Source organism: Rhinolophus hipposideros (genome assembly GCF_964194185.1).
Source record: "Rhinolophus hipposideros genome assembly, chromosome: 7".
Lineage (NCBI taxonomy): Eukaryota > Metazoa > Chordata > Mammalia > Chiroptera > Rhinolophidae > Rhinolophus > Rhinolophus hipposideros.
The window spans coordinates 37983515-38007845 of NC_138053.1; the positions used below are offsets into that span (position 1 = coordinate 37983515).

The 24331-nt window shown below is 34.0% G+C and overlaps 1 protein-coding gene across 1 annotated transcript in view; it reads left to right on the forward strand.

Annotated features, from left to right (window-relative positions):
* The window catches only part of KIAA0825, a 360830-nt gene that overhangs the window by 103167 nt on the left and 233332 nt on the right, over positions 1–24331 (forward strand). Inside the window, exons 11-14 of the mRNA XM_081054478.1 lie at positions 254–404; positions 4611–4801; positions 7162–7344; positions 17051–17158. Of these exons, the coding sequence (XP_080910604.1) occupies positions 254–404; positions 4611–4801; positions 7162–7344; positions 17051–17158 (633 nt within the window). The remainder of the gene's footprint in view (positions 1–253; positions 405–4610; positions 4802–7161; positions 7345–17050; positions 17159–24331) is intronic.

Genomic DNA, 24331 nt, shown 5'->3' on the forward strand with positions numbered 1-24331 from the left:
ATGCAGTTTGTCTCAAGATGACGTGCACATTTGTGGAACAGCAGATGTACGTTTTCAAAGGACTCGCAAAACAAAGACCAGCTTTTTTTTTTTTTTTGGCTCTTTGGAAAGTGAATGTGGATGCAGACTTCAGTACTAGGAGGAAATGAATGATTGATATCTAATAATCAAAACCATTTGTAGTACTGGAGATTGTTACCTCCTACTGCACAGGCCTTAAATCTCTGTCTCTTTGATCATTCCCTCTGAGCAGACCCATATTTCTGGTGCCTGTCCAACGATATCAGGAATTCATCAACACGCTCCAGTTTCAGGTTACGGACTACTGCGTCAGAGTTTGTGCTACAAGCATTTTACAGGATGCTGAGAGCCACCACTGGAACGACTACAAAGCTTTTTATGAGGTGTGAAGTTAAGTTTACTATCCCTCCTTTTTACACAAATATGTTTTACTGCCTACCTGCTTTCTGGCTAATTAGAAACATGAGCTTCGCATTACTAACACACTAAGGCTGTTAGGATAATATTTTTAAAATATTGAATTTGTACTTAGGAAAAACACTGTTTTGAAAAACCTGAAATAATTAGACATCAGAACTCTCCTTCTGCTTAAAAGTAAAAATAACTTCATGTGAGCTGCAGTGTTTCAGTGCTATATAATAAGTTGGAATATAATGAGATATAATGAAAATTCAAAGAGATAACAATGCCAAAATGCTACAACATTGTGTTTTTTCCAAACGGGCCAGTTATAGGTATCCTTGCATTTATTTTCTTGTTATTCATTTCCATCTATGTTTGATAAATATTTCTTATTAAGCAGCTTCATTCTTTATACTTACTTTTTCCTTATTGTATGTTGTGATGAGTGTGCTTCAAGACCCATCTGATCATTTATAGCTTGCCTATTTTCATTTAGCCCATGTTTTGAAATCCCAAATTTGTATGAAATTAAAGCCTATTGGTTACCAGTACAACCAAACCCAAATCAACTAAAATTAGTAATTATCAGCTTTCATTAGTTTTCCTTTCCCTGAATCCCATTTATTATACATAAGCTACAATATCTGAAGTTCCTTGAAGTTGATTCCAGGACCGGATGAAACATCTATGATATCTTAAAAGATTATCAGTGTTTTTTAAAAAATTCATCAGTCAAGCCCAGCTTCATTAGCTCTTCTCATGTAGCCTTTCCTCTGGATTGAAGCTTCTGACTTTTGCTGGTCTTGATTGTCCTAATCACTATGGAGAATAGAAAAAAAACAGAGTTGAGTTTTATTCAATGGAGTCACCTCCTAGACACTAAAGGTTCCTGTGACTCCATTTGTGCTGGAGTTATTATCATAATAAATATTGCCACAACAGAGAAGAACAGCAAATAAGCTCTTTTAGAGGACTTCCCACTTTTTCTAAGGCCATTTCATCTCTCCTTTAGAGGCCCTTCTTTTTCTTTTTGCAAGAGCATCCATATAAAGTTTTCCCAAACCTGACATACTTCAAACAGCAGTGGGCAGAATGAGAATGAGAAAGTGGTGTGGTACAGCTGGTAGCAGGAGATAAGGATGAAAGTATTGGTCTTTCCCTCTCCTGGCAGCATCACAGCTTCCCTATTTGCCTTGAGGTAAACAGAGAGGTTGAAAATGAATCCATCTCATGTTTCAAAGTATTTCAGTATGTCACTTTACTAATGAGCAATTTTATAAGACATTTTCATTGAAAAACAGGTATCATCTCACCATATGTCCAACATAGAGGTATATTCCTTTCATGCAAATTAGGAACTATGTAGAAGAGTTGAACAGTATAAATAATAAGTGGATGTATTGAGAACCTGTTATTGAAGTTACCAAGTATTTAAAAAAGAAAACAAATTACCATGTAACATGCAGCTCTTAGATCTTATGACAATGCTTTAGCTTCAAAGACAGAAATAACAAGATAGTTATTATAGTACCCTGTGATTACATGGTACTGTAGCTTCCATATACTTACATGGTCAGTAGTTACAATTTAATTGCAGAGTTAGTGGTTGTTATTTATGCTCAGAAAAATAAAGTGATACTGCTTTTCTATTTACCCAAAATAAGAACCTTCTAAAATTAGCACAGATTTGAAACTGTTTTGATGACTGGAGTACCTGACATGGTTTTAGCCTATTTACTGACCCCTTTCTTCTCATCTCCCCATTATTCCAACTGATGTGTGAAACAGGACTGGTATATTTTGGCAGGGCTGTTTTGAGAGGAAAGTAGATGAAATCTGCTTGAATGGAAGCGAAAGGTAGGATAAAGATCTCAGGGGATCCTATTGCCATGTGCAGAGTGTAGTAAAGAAATAGTGAAAGAATTTACAAGATATGGAGCAATATTTGCTCATGTTTTGTGATACCAAGTGAGCCCTAGTTACATCATTTCCATTTTCTAAACTGTCAGGTTGAGAGAATCAAAGAGTTTGGTATCTCTCTGATGAGGTGCTGGTCAGATGGCACAGTGGGTGTTCAGATTACATGTTTAAAATTAAGCATTTAGTATAGATGACATCTGTTCAATTTTAGCAACTTGTGTTTTCCAACAGTCAAAGCATAAAGAATTGTCTGTTCAAAGATAATATTGAGTGGCTTATATAATAAAGCCCAGCTGCTTGTTTCCTGATATATAATCTAAATAAAAGCTCACATCTGTTTACATTATAGTGGGTCTACAAAAATAACAGATGTTTACTAGCAGAATAATTTTGAAATGTCAACAAATAGAAAAACAGGTCAGAAAAATAAATGAATCACATTTAGTTTAATGAAAACCCTTGCATACATTGAAGTTATACACATTTTGAAGAGAATTATGAGAATGATGACCACTTTGGAATATAAACATGAAATTTATATCTTAAAAATAAGTATTTTTCACTTTTAGGAGAAGAAATATGTGTGCCTAAAGTTATTTTTATTTTCTCCTTTATTGCTTAAAGGCAGCTATTAAGGAATTTTTTAAAATATATTTTTGAAAACTAGAAGAAATCATGCCAGTCACGTAATTATAAGCACCTATCCATTATCATGGGAAAAGTAAGTGTAAATTATTCATATTAATGATTACATCAGTTGGGGTCAGTTTTTCTTTAATTAACATACAACACTAAAAATATTTAAAAAATTGAGTTTTAAAACTCTTTTCTTACTTTAGGAAATCTTAAAAACCATTCTTTATCACAGAGCACACAACAAAGAAAACATAAGGAATATAATTTTGCTACTTCTGCATTAATTTTGTGATTTTTTTTCTTAAATAGTTTTGATAGACTCAGAAAGTCAGAAGTCAAAGTTCCCTCCAGTTTGCACTTGAATCTGAAATTTTGAGGCCCACATTTCCTACCCAAGGATACAATTCTTCTCATTTATAGGCTCCGTTTGGAAGTCAATAGATAATATAAATTACTATTATGCAGTGGCTACAAAAGATTCTACTAATCGAAGAAATTACAAGAGTAATATGTAAGAAAAACACTAATAGGAGCATATGCATAAGAAACTATCCACTTATTGTATAAGTGTTTCCTTTTTTAGATGACATTTGTTTGAGAAATCTAAGTAGTGGGCAAAGCAGGAATTTTAACTCAAAGAGGATTGCTTAGAGATAAAATGGGAAGTTTTACTGTAATAGTTTAACTTTTGATACAGTAACATTCAAGATAATATTTGAAAAATGCATTCTACTCTTTCTATTTTAAATAATCTTTTGATTTGGTTTGAAGTAAAACTACTAGCATACCTCCCTGAGATCATGTTAACTAATTAATGCTTGTAAATCACTTGAGCTACCTTGTTATTTCTGTCTGTCCCCTTTGGCTTTGGCCAATGTTGGGTCTCTCTCTGTGGTCAGGGAAAATTTGTCACACAGAAGGAGATTTATAAGGAGAAGGAAAGGAGTGAGAATCTGGCCCTTTGGAAGTATGAAATGCTATAAAATACTAAGAAATAATAACTTCTGCCTAGGCTTTACAAAATCTTGTAAAATCAGACTATTGTAGCATCTGTTTCTAGTATTGTTATTAAAGCACCATGGATAAAATAGCCTAATAAAAACCTTCAATACTTACCCATCCCCCTTGGTTTCATAGATGTTGATAAGACTACAGTGTGTAAGTAAAATTTTGCTCCTGTCATTATTATAATGTGAAATATGAAACGTTTGTACAATTACCTCAGTAATGCTAGTCTCAGGAAATATATAATAATTTTAATAATTAAAATTTAATTTTAGAAGAATCAGCCCATTATCTTAAACTAGCATGACTTGTTTAGCAACTGTAAAGCTGATTGTTTAAAAGTAAATTATCAGCTGTAGGCCAGGAGTAGGTAAATCAAGGATATGCTAGGTGAAAGTCTTGCGATCTGGATTTGCATTAGAATATCTAATCTTGTAATTGAAATGAAACATATGTTCCTTTGTCAGTAAAGATGTTTTACATCTTGTCAAAAATCTTTCTTGGTCATTTAGTGTGTCAAACTCGCCAGCTATTTCCTTTCAGCCTGAACTAATTAGGTTCATAGGAAGCAAACAGACATTTTGGAAGATATGATTCTTTTGTTTAATGTGTGGTGGTTTTGCCAGGGGGAAAGATGCTCCTTCTCACTCCAGATGTGGCATTATTTCCTCTGGGCTCTTCATCATGATCTCTGGACCATTCTGCCCTCTAAGTTAGCCCAGGAGATTCTAGCAGAAGTTCTGGAAAAATCTTTGGGTCTGCTGGCCTGCAGATATGCTCAGGCCCATCCAAGTTATAAAAGAACTCCACAGATAAGGTAATTGATGTGAAAACTGTTGCTTTTCAAGAATTTTTTTTTTTTCACCATTTGGTATAAAGCAGAATGTAACTCTGAATCTCATGACATAACTCCTTGTATATTTAACATGTTTCTAACATCTGAAAAGAAATTGTATTCAATTTTCTTGAGATATTTAAATGGAAATATGGAATGTGAATTAAATAACTCTGCTCTTCTTTGTTCTTAAAAATCACATGTAGAATCCACTTCTTTCTAAAAAATAATTCAAGATGTATTATAATCTAGGACACACACACACACACACACACACACACACAGAGTAACAAATAAGATAAAATTCAGTCCTGAAATGGAGAAAAAAAGCAGTGCTGTGGTAGTCAATTTGACTTTAAGATTCTAAGCAAGCAGGGGATTTTAGTATTTTAGTTTTTTTTTAAAGCCTTTAAATAGTGTAGTTAATCTTCATTAAGGAAACTCCTTTGTCTAGTCATTTTTCTCCTTAATCTATTCTAATTACTTCTTTCCTCTTTTCCTTTATTTTATTTTTTTCTTTTCATTATATATTACTAAAAGCCAGTCCAACAAAATGTGAAATCAGAGAAAATGAGGAACAATAGTCACTGGGTATTAAATTAAAGACTGAATTATAGTCCAATTCCGTGAGTTACCTAGGCAATGAAAATTACAAAAATGTGCTTACGTGACAACAATGGTCTATATGAAGACAAGCCTTTGTTTTATAAATATTCTGACTAATGTGATTAAGACCTGTTTTTTTAAATCTATAGGTATATATAGATATATTTTAGGAGGAACCTACAGACCTCAGGGGCTTTTTTTTTTCTTGGCAGTAGGAATCATTTCCTGATCGTGTTCTTGTAAAGCATGCTGTATTTGAAGGGCATTTAGGTCTTGCTACAGTGTTTCATAAATATGGTATTTTGCACAGGCTGTTTTGAATTACTGACCAAGCATTTTTTTTTAAATTGAACTCTGAAGAATAGATGGAAAATTCCTTTTGAGAGCAAAGAATACCTTCATTCTTTTCCTTATGTAGCGTAAATCACTTTTGACTATGAGGTGGCAAGTCATTATGAGATGTCTGTGAAATCAGATTTACTATTAGCTCATGAAATAGGTAGTATATTTAATTAAATAACTGTACTATAGAGACTTTTGGTTTTTGTTTTCTGCCTGGTTACATAAAAATGCCATGCAACGCTAGAGTTATTTCTTCTAGTTTTCGCTAAGTAAAATATTTTTTATTTGAATGTTTATTCTTAAACCACCATTAGTGTGGAAATCAGCTGTGTGTGTATGTGTGTGTGTGTGTATACATAAATCTTGTATTTGTAATTGTAAGAGTAAGTGGATGCAAACTACAATTAAATCCTCCTAAAAGTGATTATTGTTTTTTTTATTAATAGTATTCCAGTAGCCTCCAAATGTCAAATAACCAAAACCATAGATATGGTTTATATATAACATGTGTTATGTATTATTAATATATGTATAAATTTGTTGTATATATCACAAATTTGAAGCCAAAATATCATTTTAAAAGATTTGAACTTATTTTTCTTTGTATAACTTCAAAATTTCCATATTCTATTTCTTCAACATTGAATCTAAAAGAAAACAAAAAAAAAGAGGGAATTTGCTGAGGTCTGTAAAATTTAGTCATCTACCCAAATAATCTTCAAACAGATCTTTGGGTTCCTATTAAAACTCAATAAAGATAAAAACAAAGAAATGAATTTATGAATAAGATAAATATGATAGCATGTTTTCCAAAAATTTATTTAATATTGGAAATTTCTGAAACTATAGGTTTCTACGTTAGTGCTTGTGGGTCACTTTTTCTCATCTCCCACTTGCTAGGGGAATATGTGACCCAACTCTGTAACTTTCTTTTGACAGCTTGTGTTTGAATGAGGAGACTTGTTCTGCTGTCAAATTTTTACCTATCATATATATGTGCATAATACCAAATTTTCTTTTAATCTGCCTTTTCTTTTGCTGAATGTAATTTCAAAGAAAGTCTCTTGAACTTCTTTAATAGTATTATGATAATGCAAAATAAACATATGTTTTAAAAAGCACTGCTAAAACACTTCACTATTATAGACCTCCCCATCCCTAAAGATAAAAAATAATGATATTATGGGTCATCTGGCACCTGGAAACTCAAAACCTATCTTTCAGGCTTTCTGTCGGTCTTTGATGTTTGAAACTCTGGTATCTAATCAAATATTTCTGTTCTTATATATGTTTAATATATATGTTTAATATAAGAGATATAGTACTGATAGTGTATATACTAAGTAGGAAAACAATTTTGTTTAACACAGTTTTCTTCTATTTCTTTCCAATAGACTTGATGTCACAACAATTTTAATATGCACTGAGAACATGTTATGGTCAGTTTGCACATCTGTAAAGAAACTTTTGAATCCTCATGAGTCTACAGATGATAAAATTTTTAAAATTCATACCCATTGTAATAATCTGTTTACAACGTTGGTCATTTTGACTTCACCATTAACTGAATTATATCAGTAAGTATCAAATATACTCTCTTTTTAGTTATTCTGATATATGAAATAATGTGATTTAACAGCTATTTTCATACTATTTACTGAATTGTATAAAGTAGTAAGCAGAAATTTTTGAACTGTTTTTGACATTGTGAATTGGGCTATTTTATAAAACTAACACTAATCAAGAGGGGTTTCTTTATTCTTAAAGCAAGTTAGTTCTAACACCATTTTGTGTCTGTTGGTCAGTCCTATTCAGTTGACATGTCTCCAATACAATCAGGATCATCGGAACTTCACTATTTCAATTGTTTAAATAATCAAATTATATTAATGAGTTGATTATTTAGTTCATATCTTAAAACTCTGTGAAAAATAAAATCATATCTAATGACATTTTGCTCTTAAAATTTTGTGGATTTCTTTGTTTTTTAGTTTTTAATTTTATTATATGTAAAGGGATTTGCTCTAATAAAAACTTAAAATTAAAAAAAAAAATGGTTCTAACATATGCCCAAATCTGGACAAGACCTAGTGGTTCAGTTAATAATAATAATGTTAGTTAATTTACCATAGATTTGCATTTTTAGTATTAGGCTTTAGTGTCTGAGGTAGTAATGGCAAGTGAAAATAGGTAAGGACTAAGGGATTACATTTTTTAAATGTGGACATATTTTACTTAGCTAAATAAATAAGATTTAGGGAAATCAAAAGTTTTGGACTACTTTTCTGGTTTGATTTAAATTTGTAATATAGAAAGGTTGCAGTAGATCTTATAATAAAACATTAATATAGTTTTGTTTAAACCCTCCTTTAAAATAGTCACTTTATCTTAAAACCTAGATAATTGCATATTATTATTACTTAGGTAGTAAAAACTAAAATACAGTATTTCTATTTCTTAGGATAAATTAGGTAAAGTATTCCTTTCTTAGTATTCTGATAAGGGCAATATGTACCTGGAGTGCCAAAAAAATGTATACAAGTAGACACTTTGGTCAATGTTGCTCAAGCAGTAGTTCGCCATAATCAGAAGTGTCTGGACACTGATGGTAACCACTTTGAGCACCTCTTGTAATTGCAGAAGTCAAACGTGACTTGTATTCATCTTCTGTTATCGGTACATATTGAGTATTACAATTTTAATACAGTTTCCTTTCTTGAAATGTGTATGCATTTTTTGGCACCCTCTGTATAAATCTTGATTTTCAGAGAATTTTGAGACTTTTGTGTTACAAATCCTAAGAGTAATTAACAACTTTGATTCCAATTTCCCTATAATTTTCACCCATTCTTTGACTTTCAACCAACCCATTGTTTACAAATTGTTCCTCCTGGGCAACCCTCCATTGAAAACTAATTTTAGAAATGGAGAATTCTTTCTGAGAGAAAACAGTGAGATAAATTGCCAGAAGTTTGGGATTATATTCATAATGGTTCATAATCATAACAAGCTCAAGATCTGAAACCCATAGTAAATCTTAGTAAACTAAACTGATTTACCATAGATGAAAAAATTGCTATGCTCTTAGTTCAATGGGTCATTTCATTTAAGAGGAAGGCCCTGTGAAAATCAGGAACAAAGTTGACAAATTTCATGGATTGGTCATGCTGAGCAATATTGAATTTCATGGTTTGTCACAGATGAATAGAAAAATTTCAACCCCCCAATGCATTTGTAAAGCAAATAAATTATTATCAAAGATTGAATATTTTAATAATCATAATGTAACATGCATTCATTAGTGTTAACCTATGACCTCTTGATACATTTTTTAACAACTATGCAAGTACTCAACTCTCTGTGATTTGTGCAGTAGATATTACACAGTAACCTCATTCAACAAATTTAAATTGCTAATTTTAACCAAGATTGCAGAACATTTTACACCAAGGACTGCTTCTGGTTTTTCTTAATATAAAACAGATAGCTATATTGTTTTGAAGCATAAGCAAAAATCCAGATACACTTTCATTTAAAATATTTTTCAGTTCATAAAACTTTTCACAAATTTTATATATTCATGTTGATTTAAATTTTATGATTGTTATCATAGAATATTAATTTAATCTTTGAAATGTATTTTGCTTTGTCTTGGCAAAGAAATCTATTGGGCAATGTATCTTCACCAACTAGGGAAAGATGTACATGCATTGACTTATTTAGCTTCTTTTCATAATAATATGAAGTTGTCATATTAGTATTTTAGAAAAAATGTATATCTATCTCACATTAAAAAAATTAAACTGTATGAGGAATTGGCGAAAAGTTAACAATCAGATGTTGATAATACTAACATTTGTCACTCTATGTGATATGCCTTTTTTAGACGATACTGCTTTTATTCCAAGCAGTTCTGACAGATAAACGGAATGTATTTTCCTTTCTGAGCTTAGCGTAGAACCACTAAATCCCAGGACAGGAATACATGATTTTAAAACCTTTTCAGGAAGAATGAAACCTGTTTGCAAAAATGTGTATTCTTTTTCAACTGTCCTTTGTAGATTTCTTTGAGAATGTTGTAAAAGGAGTACTTTAGGTTTGCTCTCTAGGGAAAGAGACCTGCTGAAACATAAAATATTCACCGTGTATTTTCCAAAGTGCTTATCACTTGTAGTTCTTAGGTAAAGGCATTTAAACTGCACATTCAAAAGTGTAGTCAAAGCACATCCACATACACTCCCAGACACTGGTTTCATATATTGCGTTTTACTTGCATTGAATGTTGGTCTTAGTTTTATACAGCAAATTAAAAATTAATTTTTAGAATTTTAGGTATATGCAATTTAATGTCAATTCAACAAATGTTTTTGCCTCCTTCACCCTCAAGTACAAGGATTAAACACAAGAGATATGACAGTGAGCAAGATGAAGTATCTGCCCTCATCAATTTAGGAAAGTGTGATAAATTTTATAATGTGAAAATTAAAAATGTTTTGATGTGTCATATAAAAACCCCTAAAAGTGGACATTTTTGGAAAGTTGACTGTCCCCAATGTTATAACACTCATTAACATGGAAGAATGAATTTCAGTACAAGTTCCAACACACCAAGCAAGGGTTGGAGTCATCAGAAATAGGTCAGAACGTTGATCACTAAGCCAAGCTCAGTTTAGGGGACCTATCTTGGGGTTCATGTGGTGTCACTAATATGGCTTATGAATCACTAAATTTTAAGGTATTTCAATGTTGTAGCTAAAGTTCGGTCTCAAACTAATCTAGGTCTTTTGAGGTAATGGTCTTGTTAGTGTGCTCATTTATTTATTTAAAAAAACACACAAAACTATTTCACTGTCCCTCACAAATAGAACATGTTGGACTAAAACTTTGTTTTTCTTACTTCAGGAATGTCTGGCAAACTTTGGAAAACAGGTAGTTCCCCAAAATGTTAAGCATAGAGTATGTGTTTGTAAAATGTTGAGTATATGGTCATATGACGCAGCAATATTGCTTTTACGTTTATACCTAAAAGAAATCAAAACATATATCTACACATATTTGTACACAAATGTTCATAGCAACATTTTTCATAATAGCACAAAGTGAAAAGAACCCAAAGTCCATCAGCTGATGAATGGGTAGACAAAATGTGGCTTAGCTACACCGTGGAATATTATTCGATAGTGAAAAGGAATGGGGTACTGATAGATGCTCCAACAGAGATGAACCTCAAAAACGTTATGCTAAGTGAAAAAAGTCAGACATGAGAGCACACAAATTATATGGTTCGATTTACTAGAGATAGAATCATAGAATGTGCAGAATAGGCAAATCCATAGAGAGAGAAAGTAGATTAGTTAGTGGTTGCCAGGGTCTGAGAGAAAGGGAGAAAATGGGTAATTTTTATTAATGGGTGCAGGATTTCTTTTGAGACATAGGAACCATTTAGTTGAATACTTAAAATGGTTAATTTCTATTTTTTTAATGGGTAATTTCATGGTAAGTGAATTGTATATCTCAATAAAGCTGTTAAAAATGAAGACTGAATGGAAATAAAAATACTTAAAATATATATATATATATGTATGTATGTATACACGCGCGCACACACACACACACACACCTGGATCATTCTGCAAAATGATCCAGAAAGTGAAGTTTCTTGTCTTAGCCATTTTGTTTAGATTTAATGGCTCCCTTTGTTCTGCTTTTCCTTTAAACATTATTTTTGAGGGGAAATTTCTATTAAAAAAGAAAACTAACTAAAACTGAACAGCCTTATGTGTGGTCCTAATAAGGTAAAACACTGGTAAAAGGTTAATGCCTTTTGAGGCCTTTGAGAAGGCCTGTGCCCTGAACCTTCGACTATATGGTTCCTGTTCCATACCCATGGGTCAAACCTTATTGTATCTCTCCACCATGTTTTATTCTCAACCTGCCCATTGGCTTTGTACCACCCAAGATTGCTCTTCACAGATGGACCCCAAAATTCATCCTCCTTTCTGACTAAGCAGGATCTGACAACTTTCTATCCATTCATTTTTTTTAAAACCAGTATTTACTATGTACATACTATAAAGTGGTCATTTTCTAACTCAAATCATCATTTTCTAACTTCAAGGAGTTATTTTCATCATGAGAAGCACAAGTCAGGAGGCAGGGGAAATGTGGAGAACCGTGTTTTATTCCAATTGTCTTACCTTGATTTCTAAATGCCACTCAATAACATTCAGACAACTACTTAAGTGCCAGGGGTAATTCTAGTTTATGAAAGCAAAGCAGTGACTTAGAATTATGTCTGAAATGGTGAAGTAGATTGAATTCGGTGATCTCACCATGAAGTCTGACAATTAAGTTCGCCAATCCATCCTAGTAAAAGTGCTACCTCATTACTGAATATCACTATGGTCACCTTTGAAGTACTCCCCTTGGGAAGCTGTGCATTGAGGCCATTGCCTAGTCCACCATTCAAAGCAATTTTGGAACCCTTGTTCTGGAATGGCCATCCGATGTATCATTGCATTATTCTTGATGTCCTGAATGTCATCAAAATGTCTTCCTTTCAATATTTCCTTTGTCTTAGGGTAAAGAAAGAAGTCATTGGGGGCCAGATCAGGTGAATAGGGAGGGTGTTCCAATACAGTTGTTTGTTTACTTGCGAAGAATTCCCTCACAGACAGTGCTGTGTGAGCTGATGCATTGTCATGATGCAGGAGCCATGAATTGTTGGTGAAAAGTTCAGTTCCTCTAACTTTTTCATGCCGCCTTTTCTGCACTTCAAAGTAGTAAACTTGGTTAACTGTTTGTGCACTTGGTACAAATTCATAATGAATTAAAAAAGGTTAGCAACATCATTGCAACAAGTTCGCAAACTTAATTGTCAGACCTCGTATTCATGGTTAGTTGTCTGTGATTTTAGGACAATCAGAAAGACTCACATGTCCTCAGTTATCTCAGATATTCCAATGCTGTCTCGATAGTTCAGTTTCAACCTAATGGTACTTCTTCTGAAGTTGTAGTCTTTTCTTGGTATTTTTATTTGTTGAGCACTTCCAATGTCTCAGGGACTATGGTAGGCACAGATGATACAAGACATCTGACCAATTCTTCTGCCCTCATGGAACTTACATCCTTGGGCTTCCTTGATTCCATCTTAGTGGTTTATTCCACTACAATTATATTAGGAGACACAATTCTCCTGGGAGGGCAGCCAAAAGCAGAGTGACATAAGAGAAGCATAAAACCCAGCTAACTCTTTAGTTCATCAGTTGTCCTCACTTTTTATGATTTATTTCATGCTAGCAGCTAGCTGCATAAGCCCAAGGAATCAATCAGATTGGTAAATGCAAAAAGGAGAAAGATAGATCCAAGAACCAAGATAGACTGAATCTGGGGTAGAGTGCTCAAATGGTGAGGTGTGATGAGCCCAGAGGCAGTATGATGTTAGGGAAAGGGAAGGGGCTTGAGTCAGATGATTTTGGAGGAAGGGTAAAGGCCAGGAATTTCCCAAAATTCGTTTTCCTCCTGTAAGCAAAGCCATCTTCACAACCTGCTAACTTCGGAATGGGAATAAATGTATTGTGCTTCAATCTATAGAAAATGACTCGTCTTTTGAAGGAGTATTTAAATTTGCTATATCAAAAATGTGTTATGTCTGGAGAAAAATATAATTCTGTGGTTCATACAATTGTATTTTACTCTCTACCATGAATTATTTAGAGCATCCTCTCTTTTAACTGTATACCAAAACGTCAGTAGAGGTTATCTAATAGCTAGCTCATTATTTTATTCCCCCATTGAGGCTTGTGGGCCAATTTTCAACCTGTTATACTCTCCAGAATAATGAACTAATTTGGGATCTTGCTGTGGAATTAAATGCTCATAGAGATCTCACCCCCTATGAGACTATAAACATCTGCCATAACATTTGTTATAGCCAAATAACCTTACTAGTACCAGTATGACTACGAAAGTGGAGTAAAAGAGGTTAGGTACTGGCAGGAAGGTTCTGGGAAGTATTGTATTGTCAAAAGTTTATAGTCTAAGATAAATTTTGACACCAAATAGCCATTCCATTATTATTAGATCCTCCATCATTTTTTCTAATCTTGAGGATAAAACTGTAACTAGGCAACCATTAGGACTCTTGAGAATTCCATGTCAGTTTTGAAATGGTCACACCTTCTTAAGGAATATTTACAAATGTTATCATGCTAATACCTTACATATGTTGAGCCCTTATTATATACAAGGCACTTTGCTAAATCCTTTACATGTGTTATCTCAATCATCACACTGACCCTGTGAGGTGGTTATTAATCCCCATTTTACAAATGAGAAAAGTGAAGCCAAATATTTTGCAAAACGGTATTACACATCTAATAAAAAACAAACCCGAGTTATAAACCCAGGCTGTCCGGCTCCAGAGCTCCTGCCAGTGCCCAGGCATTTCCTCTAAATGATCTTCAGTGACTCACTGAATATGACAGAGAGCATTCTGGGTAAGGTATTTATTCTTGGAGAAGAGGTGGCTCCCAGATAACTGGACAAATGGGGATTTATGCAAAGGGCTCAAGGGGTAGGAAGAAAAGTAGGCAGACGCTAGGATCCCACCGTCCCTAATCCCTCCTGCTTTCTCATCAAACCTGCCATCTCTAGTCCCATCCTTTTCCCCCAGTCTGTCTCTTCTTTAGAGACTTCCTTTCTCTCCAGAACCTTGCTGTGCTCCCTCTCCTATTATACCAGAACCCTCCTCTTCCTAACTCCCCTGCTACTGTGTGTGTTCCTCTTCTGTACCCTCTTTCTTGGCCTCTCTACCCGGACTCTTGAACACTGCTGGCGAAAATCACTTAGCTGTCTTTTCATGCCTTTTGACAATCCCACTCTTTGTCCAGTCTCTGGCTAGCTCCCTTTTCTATCCTTCTCTGCTTTGGCTACATCCTCCACCTTGCCCTTTCCCGTTACTTGTTAGCAGATGCCTTTGCCCCTGCACTTCTCTGAGAAAACCCAGACCATCATGAATGCACTTTCTTAGTAATTATCTTGATCCCTAACTCACTTCTACATCCTTTAATAGGTGATCAATGTATCTTTTTTCCCAACCAGAGCACATCTTTTCACCTGAGCTCTTGACCACATTTATGTCCTACTCCACCACCTTATTCTTTTAATGTTTTTTCTATTCATCTGATTCTTTCCCCAAGCCCCACCTGTATTAAAAATTATTCCTTCCTCACATATACTTTGTGCTCATTGTGTCTGCGTTGACATCTACCATTCACTCAGTACACTGCAACTGCCCTCATCATGGTAAACAAACAACGTGGGCCAGGTCATCCATGCATACCCCATCACTAACTCCAATTTTAGTCTCTCCATTCCCTTACTGTCGCTGTAACTTTTGACATTATTAGCCATTCCTCTGCCTTGGCTTCCTTAACGTCACTTTCTCCTGGCTCTTTGCCTACTTCTCTGATAATTCCTTCATGGTTTCATTTGAGTGCTTTTTTTTTTTTCTCACCTCACCCTTTGAAGATTGATGTGTTTCAGAGTTCTTCTGCCCTTGATTATCTTACTATTTTACATTCTTTCTTTGGGTGGATTCACCCATTCCCATGGCCTCACCCTTATGCTAATTACTTCCAGGTCAATATCTTCAACTGGGATGTCTCTTGCACATGCTAGATCAATAAATCCAAATTCCTCTTGGATGTTTCTTTGTGGGTGTATTTCAACTGTCTGCAGTTCCCTCAACTTATCTACAACTAAATAAAACACTGCAAGTCATCTTAGACTTCTCTTTCTCCCTCACTTAACTCTTCTCCCTTCTGCTTTCTCCCTCATGCCATCTCCAACCACATGTCATTAGTAGATGGATAGTGTTAATTCTATTAATTTAGTTTCTTGTTTTACATTTGTCTCCTATTCACTAACTCTTCTGCTTCTTACCGTAGGACGTCCTTTTCTGTCCAGTCTACTGCGATATCATCTTCATTATAGCTCTCCCTCCTGCCTTGATCCTCTCCAGTCTATGCTCACTAGTGCTCCAGTGATTTTTTCTAAAATATAAAATTGCTGGTATCACTCCCATGCTATAAACTCTGTAGTGATTCCTCATGGCTGGTACAAAGTCCGAACTCCCTAGAAAAGCATATCCTGGTATCCTGACCTTGCTTCTGCCTGCCTCTCTAGTTCACATAGTAGAATACACAGGATGGATATATGACAGCCTGATTTTGAAGTCTAGTTAAAGAATTTTGTTTTTATTCTAAAAATGAGGAAAATAGCTTTCAGAAAGGAAATGATGTATGAAAAGTCTAAATAATTTCTGAGTATATTTAATTAAAAGGTGTTTCACTTTGCAAGACACATGGGAGAGACAGGTCAAATTTAGAAAATGTGAGGATGCAAAAAGATGTAAAATGAAAAGATATGGATGGATTTTCAAAATTGAATTCTGTTCTATATAGTATCTAAAAGAGGCTGTTGCTACTGTGCTTTATATAAAGAGAGATAGCACCACTTCAAACCATTCCATTTCTAAAATGTTCCCAATTGTCATTCTTCACTCCGTGTAGGCAAATACAGTCTCCTTTTACTATAAAATTTTTATTAACCAAGCTATCTACTAAAGATTTTATGTAACAAATCCTTTCTTATTACCTCAAGATTTATTGCTGAATTTGGGCCAATCTAGAAAAATGTTACAGTCACTTCTCCAAAAATTGCTGTAGACCAGATATTCTGGCCAAATTGTTCTAATTTTGAAATCATAGTCATATATTTTATGGTTAAATTCTACTTTACAAGCTCTCTGTAGGCCTTTAGAGGAATACAAAATTAATTATAAATCTCTTTTTTTTCATTTTTTATAAATAACTTTAAAGGGTAAAAAGTGGTATCTTTATGCTAAACATTTTTACATTAATTAAGCAACTATAGCAAAATATTTATTGGATACAGTTTGAGGGGGGAAAGATAAGTGATATTTTTATACTATTCTTTATATGCTTATTTTTGACAAATTTTATGATGTGAAATTTAAAAAAATATTGAATGAAAGTGGTATTGTCATACATTCCTAAGTGTAAGGATTATTGAGGTCTCTGAGTCATTAACATAAATCCCAAGTGGGTGAAGTGTGTGGGTGCATTATCCATTCTAGCACAATATAATTTTGTGTAAAATCATTACCTTTGAATGCTAAGTATAAAAATGAAAAGTATCAGTGGTCTTCATAGTTAATGTTTCCTGTATATTCTGTAATAATTATTTTTATTTCCTTAGGACTTTTCAGCATGGCATGGACGATCCTGCTCCAGATTCCAACCCATTTTTCAAGCAACCATTACATTGGTTTTCTTGCATATCACATTTCTACCCTTCTTTACTCAGGTGAGAACCTTTAAATGCTATACTATCTTTAATTCTTTAATTCCTTTTAAAGTTTAATAGAAACTTTTATCCATGGAGGAAAATGCATCACACAAAAATAAATTACAACTTTATATAATACACAGATAAATAAAGAATAGTATATATATAATATTCACATATAATATTCTTATATTTATATATTATATATAATTTGTATATATAATATGTATATTATATATATTATCTACATATTATCTATATATTATACATATATAAGCTCAAGAATCCAAGATACAGACCTCCTAATTATTTTTACTAACTTACAGCTTTATTAATATAGCAGATACAGTAGATATAGTAGGTATATCTATTGTATCTACTATACAGTAGATATAGTAGGTATATCTACTGTATCTACTATATAGTAGATATAGTAGAAAAATGTGAATTTTTGGAATTTAGTTCTATTTTAGCTAATTGCCTAACCATTTTGAAATTCATCCTTCTTGTCCCATGACTGGAAATTTGGCAGTTCTCCAACTAATTTTCAAAAAGGACAGCAAAACTGATTAATTCACGTAACTAACTTGGAGCCTTAGTAAAAGTTTAGACAGGGATAACTGTCTCATGGGGATAAATTCCCCACTGTATGGAATTAGACAGATCACTTACGGGATAGCCATACAATAGACTAATGTGGAGTCATTGAAAGGATTGATTATGAATAAGGTATTTCACTTTTATTTAACTAATCTTATTTAAATATAAGAAAAATCATTTAAAGCATGAAATGTACTTCCAGAGTAATCTGATGACATTTTGTGGCATTATGTGGAAAGTCGGTTAGATTCTGAGCTGAATATATCATTAAAAAGTACCTTTCTTTGGTGTCTGTAAGTAAATATATTATATATAGCTGAAAGAGATATTATCAATCCCCATATGTTCTTGATTCATCTTGGAAATACATTATCAGTGATTTCACCATCTAAATTGACTGTCTAATGGAATTAGACAAATCAATTATGCAATAGCCATAAGATAGACTAATGTGGAGTCATTAAAATGGTTGATTTTAAAAAATATTAAATGTTTCTCTCTTGAGGAATGAGTCTTACCCATAAATAGAGGGTGAGGACCTCATACACAAAGTCTCTATAAATACAGCAAACATATATGATTTACCTGTTATGTGCCTATTCCCCAGGTAGTGGGGAATCCAAGATAAGTGAGACAAAGACCCTACTTTTCAAGGACCTCAGTATATTGTTTTTACTTCACTTACACATAAAACTTTTTCAGCATCTCTAATTCATTTTTTATGATCAATTCCTAGAAATGGAATACCCTTAAAACTCTGTCATGTCAATACCCTGTCACCTGGCATGTAAATATACTCATGTCTTTGAGAATTAAACAGCCGATTCTTTAGTACTCATTACTACAAAAATAACAAATTAAACAACTGGATCTTTTACAGTATGAGTTAAGCAAACAACATGTGTTATTTTAATGAGTTCCCCAACTTCTAAATGTATTTGTTTACCATGTTATTTTCACATTTCCTTTAGTCTATTTGTATTACCTACTTTTATCTTAATCTATAACCATTGGAGTTATGCCCCTTTAGGTTTAAGTTCTGCAAGACATCTACCTCCAGGCTTGCTCTGTTCAGCCCCGCTAGGGGCATGGGAAGTCTTTCAAATAACTACTTCTTGTATTTAACTTCTTTCTCTTTTCTCTACTTAAAGCACGCTTAAATGTATTAAGACTTTTTTCTGCTTCTATGTAGCAACCAACTTCCACTGTTATCCTAACACAAAGATTAAACCATGGGATGACTGACTAGTCAGCCCATAGTGAAAATGCCATTTGATACAAGCTTTCTGGAGGGCAGTGTAGTAAGCTACATCAACAACCTTAAAGATATTTATATCCCTTTATCCAGAGATTTTATTTCTAGAAATCAATCATAAAGAGTTAATCACAACTGTTGACAAAATTTTATATGTAAGCATTTTCACTGAAGCATTATTTGTGAAAGAAAAAAATGGCAATAAATGTCTCACAGTATGGAATTAGACAAATCAATTATGCAATAGCCATACGATAGACTAATGTGGAGTCATTAAAAGGGTTGATTTTAAAAAATATTAAATGTCAAATAATTGTGATTTATAGTTAAGGGTAAACTGCAGGTTAGCAATTATGACATCATCAAAGTTGGCCCAGTTTTGGGGGTGATAACAGCATACCCGACATGCCAATGCTTCATGTACATTATCTCTTTTAAACCTCACACCGGTCCGTGAGGTAAGTACTCATGTGCTTCTTTTGTGGAGAGTAAAGTAATAAGAAGTGAACAAAGCTGGGAGGCAGACTCTGAAACTAGGTTTATTCCCTTCCAAAGTTCAAGCTCCTGAGAACTACAACTCCATCTTTCAGAGGGAGAGCAGTTCAGGGTGATGTTAACACATGTGGGAGAAAAATCTAAGATCATCAGTTATCTATTATGTAAAGTCTTTTCTTGTGATTCAACATTGTGGGAGCTCTGATATACTAGTGTAGGTCGTTTATCTGCAACAGAGGGAGCTAGTATGCTGATTCTCTAAACTTGCAGGATGACAGAACCCCAGTTTTCCAGAAGATGAACAGTTATTGGAAGATAGGATAGCACTGAGAAGTATTGAGTCATGCTATTATACGTATAGCATTAAAATGTATGTATATAAAACATATTTAAAGGATATGTACTAGAGAGTTTATAGTCTTTATCTTTGTATGGTACAGTTGCAACCAATTTTAGTTTTTGTCTGTGTAGTTCTCTATATTTTTCAAATTTTCTACAATGAAAACAATTTATTAAGATAAAAACTTTTTAAAAGCAAAAAGAAACCCCATGTTTTTATTGCTCTTTTGTTCACATGACTTACCCTATAACCTCCATACAGATGATTTCTAGCTCTGCATCTCTAGTTCTGAGCACTTATCTTTACCCCAACATATATCCAGCTGCCCATGTTTCTTGAATGACCTACTGTATTACTAGAAACACATTACGATGTCATCAGTTGATCCTGTCTTCCACTCTTCCCTTGTCTTCCATGTGTGATGTCTTTTATTCTTAAACACTTCAGAGCAGAAACTTGAGTATGGTTTCTATGTTGAGCTGCTTCTTTGCCTGTTCCTAGTGTGTCATCATGTTCAATTGATTCTTTCCTCCACAGTTCTCTTAGAACCATCTTTCTCTCCAACCCATTACAACAACCTTAGTGCAATTTGCTATCATTTATCATGTTTAAAGTACTCTCCTGCTCAAGAACCTATAGTAGCTTCTGTTTCACCAGTACTGTCTATCCTGCCTTATTTCCTGGAGCACCCAATAGTTTTCTCTGCTTCAGCTGTCAGTCTCCTCATTTGTGTTTAAAACACAATTGTTTTATACCTTCGACTTTTATTTATTGTTTATTATCAATGGCCTTTTATTAATGTAGATTTCTCTCCCAGATTGCCTTTGGTTCTCCCTTTGCCTTTCTAAATCCTCCATGCAAGGAACAGTATAAACTCCCCCTTCAATGAATCCAATAATTTCTCACAATTATTCTCTAACAGGTTCACATAATCTGCTTAGAGAGACATGGCCCATATGATTTATGATTCAACTTATTCAGAGTAGTGGTATAGTCAGAGGAACCCAGGACAGCAATAAAAGTAATTTCAAAATAAATTATTGGCTTGCATTTGTTAAACATTGCAATGGGAATTCCTAGACTATCATCATATGACCTTAAAAATTCCCACCTTTTCATCCATTTCCCCCACATATATCAGCTGTTTCTGTGTGTCTTTTACACACTAATTATCCTTCAAAACTTCATTCCTCACCTTAGTAACAAAAACCAACTGTTCAGGGGAATATGTGGGTATTTCAGATGATGACAAACTAAAGATATATTAGGCTTTTCTTTTTTGAAAGGGGGATGCTCAGAGGAGAAATATTGATTGAAATATTTGATATTATGGAGGATCTTAGTAACTTATTCATCTATTTGCTTATTTATTTATATCTGTGCATTGTTTCAGAAAGAATTGCAGTCAGCTTTTAATAGCATTAAATATATTAAGATAATAAATTAAAAGTACATGAGAAGGAAGAAATGGAGCAAGGAGAAAGATATGAAATTATGACTTAAAATAAGGGTTACAAATGCATAAACAGTTGTATGGATCATAAATTTGTCTATAGGATTACTAGAAGTATACAAATTGGTAAAAATAGAATTTTTCATGTTCTCCCAGAACACCTGCAACAGTTGAGAAGAGTTTGCTTTAGGGAAAGTGAATGTCTTTTCAAAGCAATAAGTAAAATGTACTGTATTCATTATCCCGAGCAGTAGTATAGACTAACGAGGCAAGTTGAGTTAAAAAGAGTAATCAGTTTCATATTAGATTAGACTAAGGCATGTGGAGAATATATTAATCACAAGGTAAATGCTATGACACCATACTGTGCTTTCATATAAATGTTCAAGAAAGAATACCATCTTAGTCAATTATACTATGTTGCATTACAGTGCTTTTTGTTATTTATAAACGTTCATCTTCTTGTATATTTTTAAATATTTCCAAGTATTTTTCAGGTCTTCCTTAGCTAAGTAGATCATATAACTGCATACTGCACCCCGGTAGCATAATCCATGTGAGTAAACAGTCCATTCATTTTACACTGCTCATTTTCTCTTACGATGACAACATGAGGTTTTGATTCGTGGCCAGTCTATTCTGAGCTGTAGATATTCATTTCTACTATGCCTTTGTTTCTATTATGCTTTTACCAAATGCAATCCTGTTTCAAATTTATATACTTTTTTCTTTCCCTAAATGTGTTAAGCTACCTTTGGCTTCGCTATATCATATATGTTTTGTGGGTCTTTTATCCCATTCAACCAAGATGTGTTTGTCCATTCTTTCAATAAATGCATTTCAATTTTTTCTCCAAGTAAGGCATTATGCTAGGTGTTAATGGTGAGAGAGGAGTTAGGCAACGAAGTTTGAGGCAAAGTCTCTTTTCTCAAATAGTTACATATTAGTGAGGAATACAATCTTAGTGACCCTGTTTCTAGATGAAGTCATCCGTGCCTATGTCTTCATGTAGTCCGCATGTGCACCCAAATTCATTTCTCTAATTTTAACCCCTATGTGGAACTACAGACCCATATAGTCATGGGTGCCAACCATACATGAATGCTTGAGGTTTACATCTAGAGATCACAAAGACACCTCAAATTTAACATGACCAAAACTAAACTTAGGATATTCCCCCTTCGAACTGATCTCCTTCTATTTTTTCCTATGTTGGCTAATGGTACCTCCGTGCAATTGTAGAAGCCAGAGACTTAGGAAGCAACTAACCACCTCCCTCTTTTTCTCCTACTCTATCCAATGCATTACTAAGTTTCATTAATTTTAACCCTTAATACCTGCTCTCAATAGCTTTACCTTTGCCTTAGTCCAAACCACCAGCTCTCTCCTGACTATTGCAAGGCCTAGTTTTCTCCCTATATCTATGTTGACTGCCGTTTCCAATATTCTCCAAACTGCAGCCAGAGATTTCTCAAACCCAAATCTATTTTCCAAACTAGATTTTATCATTTTGCACGTATGGCTTAAAAATCTTTCAAGAATTTCCCTTTGCCCTTAAATATATACAAAAACTTTTTTAGCATGACCTATAAGACCTACATAGATGTGGATTACCCACCTCTTTAACCTATTCTGATACCACACTACTCTGTGAGTCTGCTTTCAACACATTAGCCTTTTTACATTTCCTTGCCGTGCCATGGTCCTTTCTGCCACAGGATTTTTGCACATGCTTTTCCCTTTCCCTGAAATGTCTTCTTCCTCCTTCATCCAGTTGATGCCAACTTATCTTCCTATCTCAGCTCCAATGTGACTTCTGTAGGAAAGCCTTTCATTAACCCCAAAGAGTAGTTCACTTTTTCTTGTTATGTCTTCTAATGGCATCTTTTGCTTTTCCTTCACTTTTCCTTCTCAGAGTTGTACTTATATCTATATTTGTACGATCATTTAAACTATATATGTATTCTCCACTAAAGTCTGTAGAAATAGACTGTTTTTTGCTTGCTGTTGTGTCTCCATAGTCTAGCACATATAAATCAGCCAATAAATATTAGCTGAATAAATTAGTGAATGAAGGAACAAATGTGTTCAAAGCAGTACTGTTATCAGATAGTACCATGTTAAATGGTACATTTAGCTCTTTTTAAACATTCGATCTGAGTGGTAAAGCTCAGTCATGGGAAGCATGGTCTCATTGAGGAGGAGACTTCTGGTATCCTGAAGAGAGAACATCTGGAGAGGAGGATGAAAAAAGAGCTTTGGTCTCCCAGCTGCTGCTAACAGCTGTTCCACAGGACTGAGGAAAAGAGCTTAGAGAGCTTGTACTCTGATGAGGTGCCACGCTTTGACATGGAGCCAACAGCCAGCGGAGAAGTAATGAGAGCTTTTTAACACCAAAGCTCTTAAGTGGCTGTTCCAGAGTGTGGATGGACAAACAGCTGGATCTTTGAAAAGATTTTCAGAGAGAAAGTCATGTGCCTATGGAGCAGTTATTAAAAGAAAGGAAAATGTCAGATGAACTAGGTAGTTGACGTACCTAGATATCTTAAAGTTTATATCTCTTCATATCTTTCCTTTTCTATTATAGATTAAAGGTATTATAAAAATAAGAAAATAGCAGTGGAACCAGCAATGAGAATAACAGAAGACAGCAACAGGTTTTCACATTAGAAAGTCATAGTTTATAAACCTATTTAGTTTTGTGATCTTGGAAAGTGAATCAACCTATGTGAGCTTCAGTTTCCCTGTACTATGTGAAACTATATTTTGGCAAGGGAGATGAGACATAAATACAATACAGTCTTATTGATCTACTTGAAAACAGCATGCATTCCCATTATGTACTTCTTCCATGTTGGCATCTTCTTTCCTTAACTTCTGAGCTACTGTCATGGCAGAGTTATTAGGATTAAGTGAACTAACATGCCTACATGGCACTCATCACAGAGGTACTTACTAAACAATCATTCTCAGTACTGTTGTGTTAGTAAAGAGCTGTATGTTTCAGAAAGCTGGAGATTTTATCAATTACATAAACATGTGAAAAGG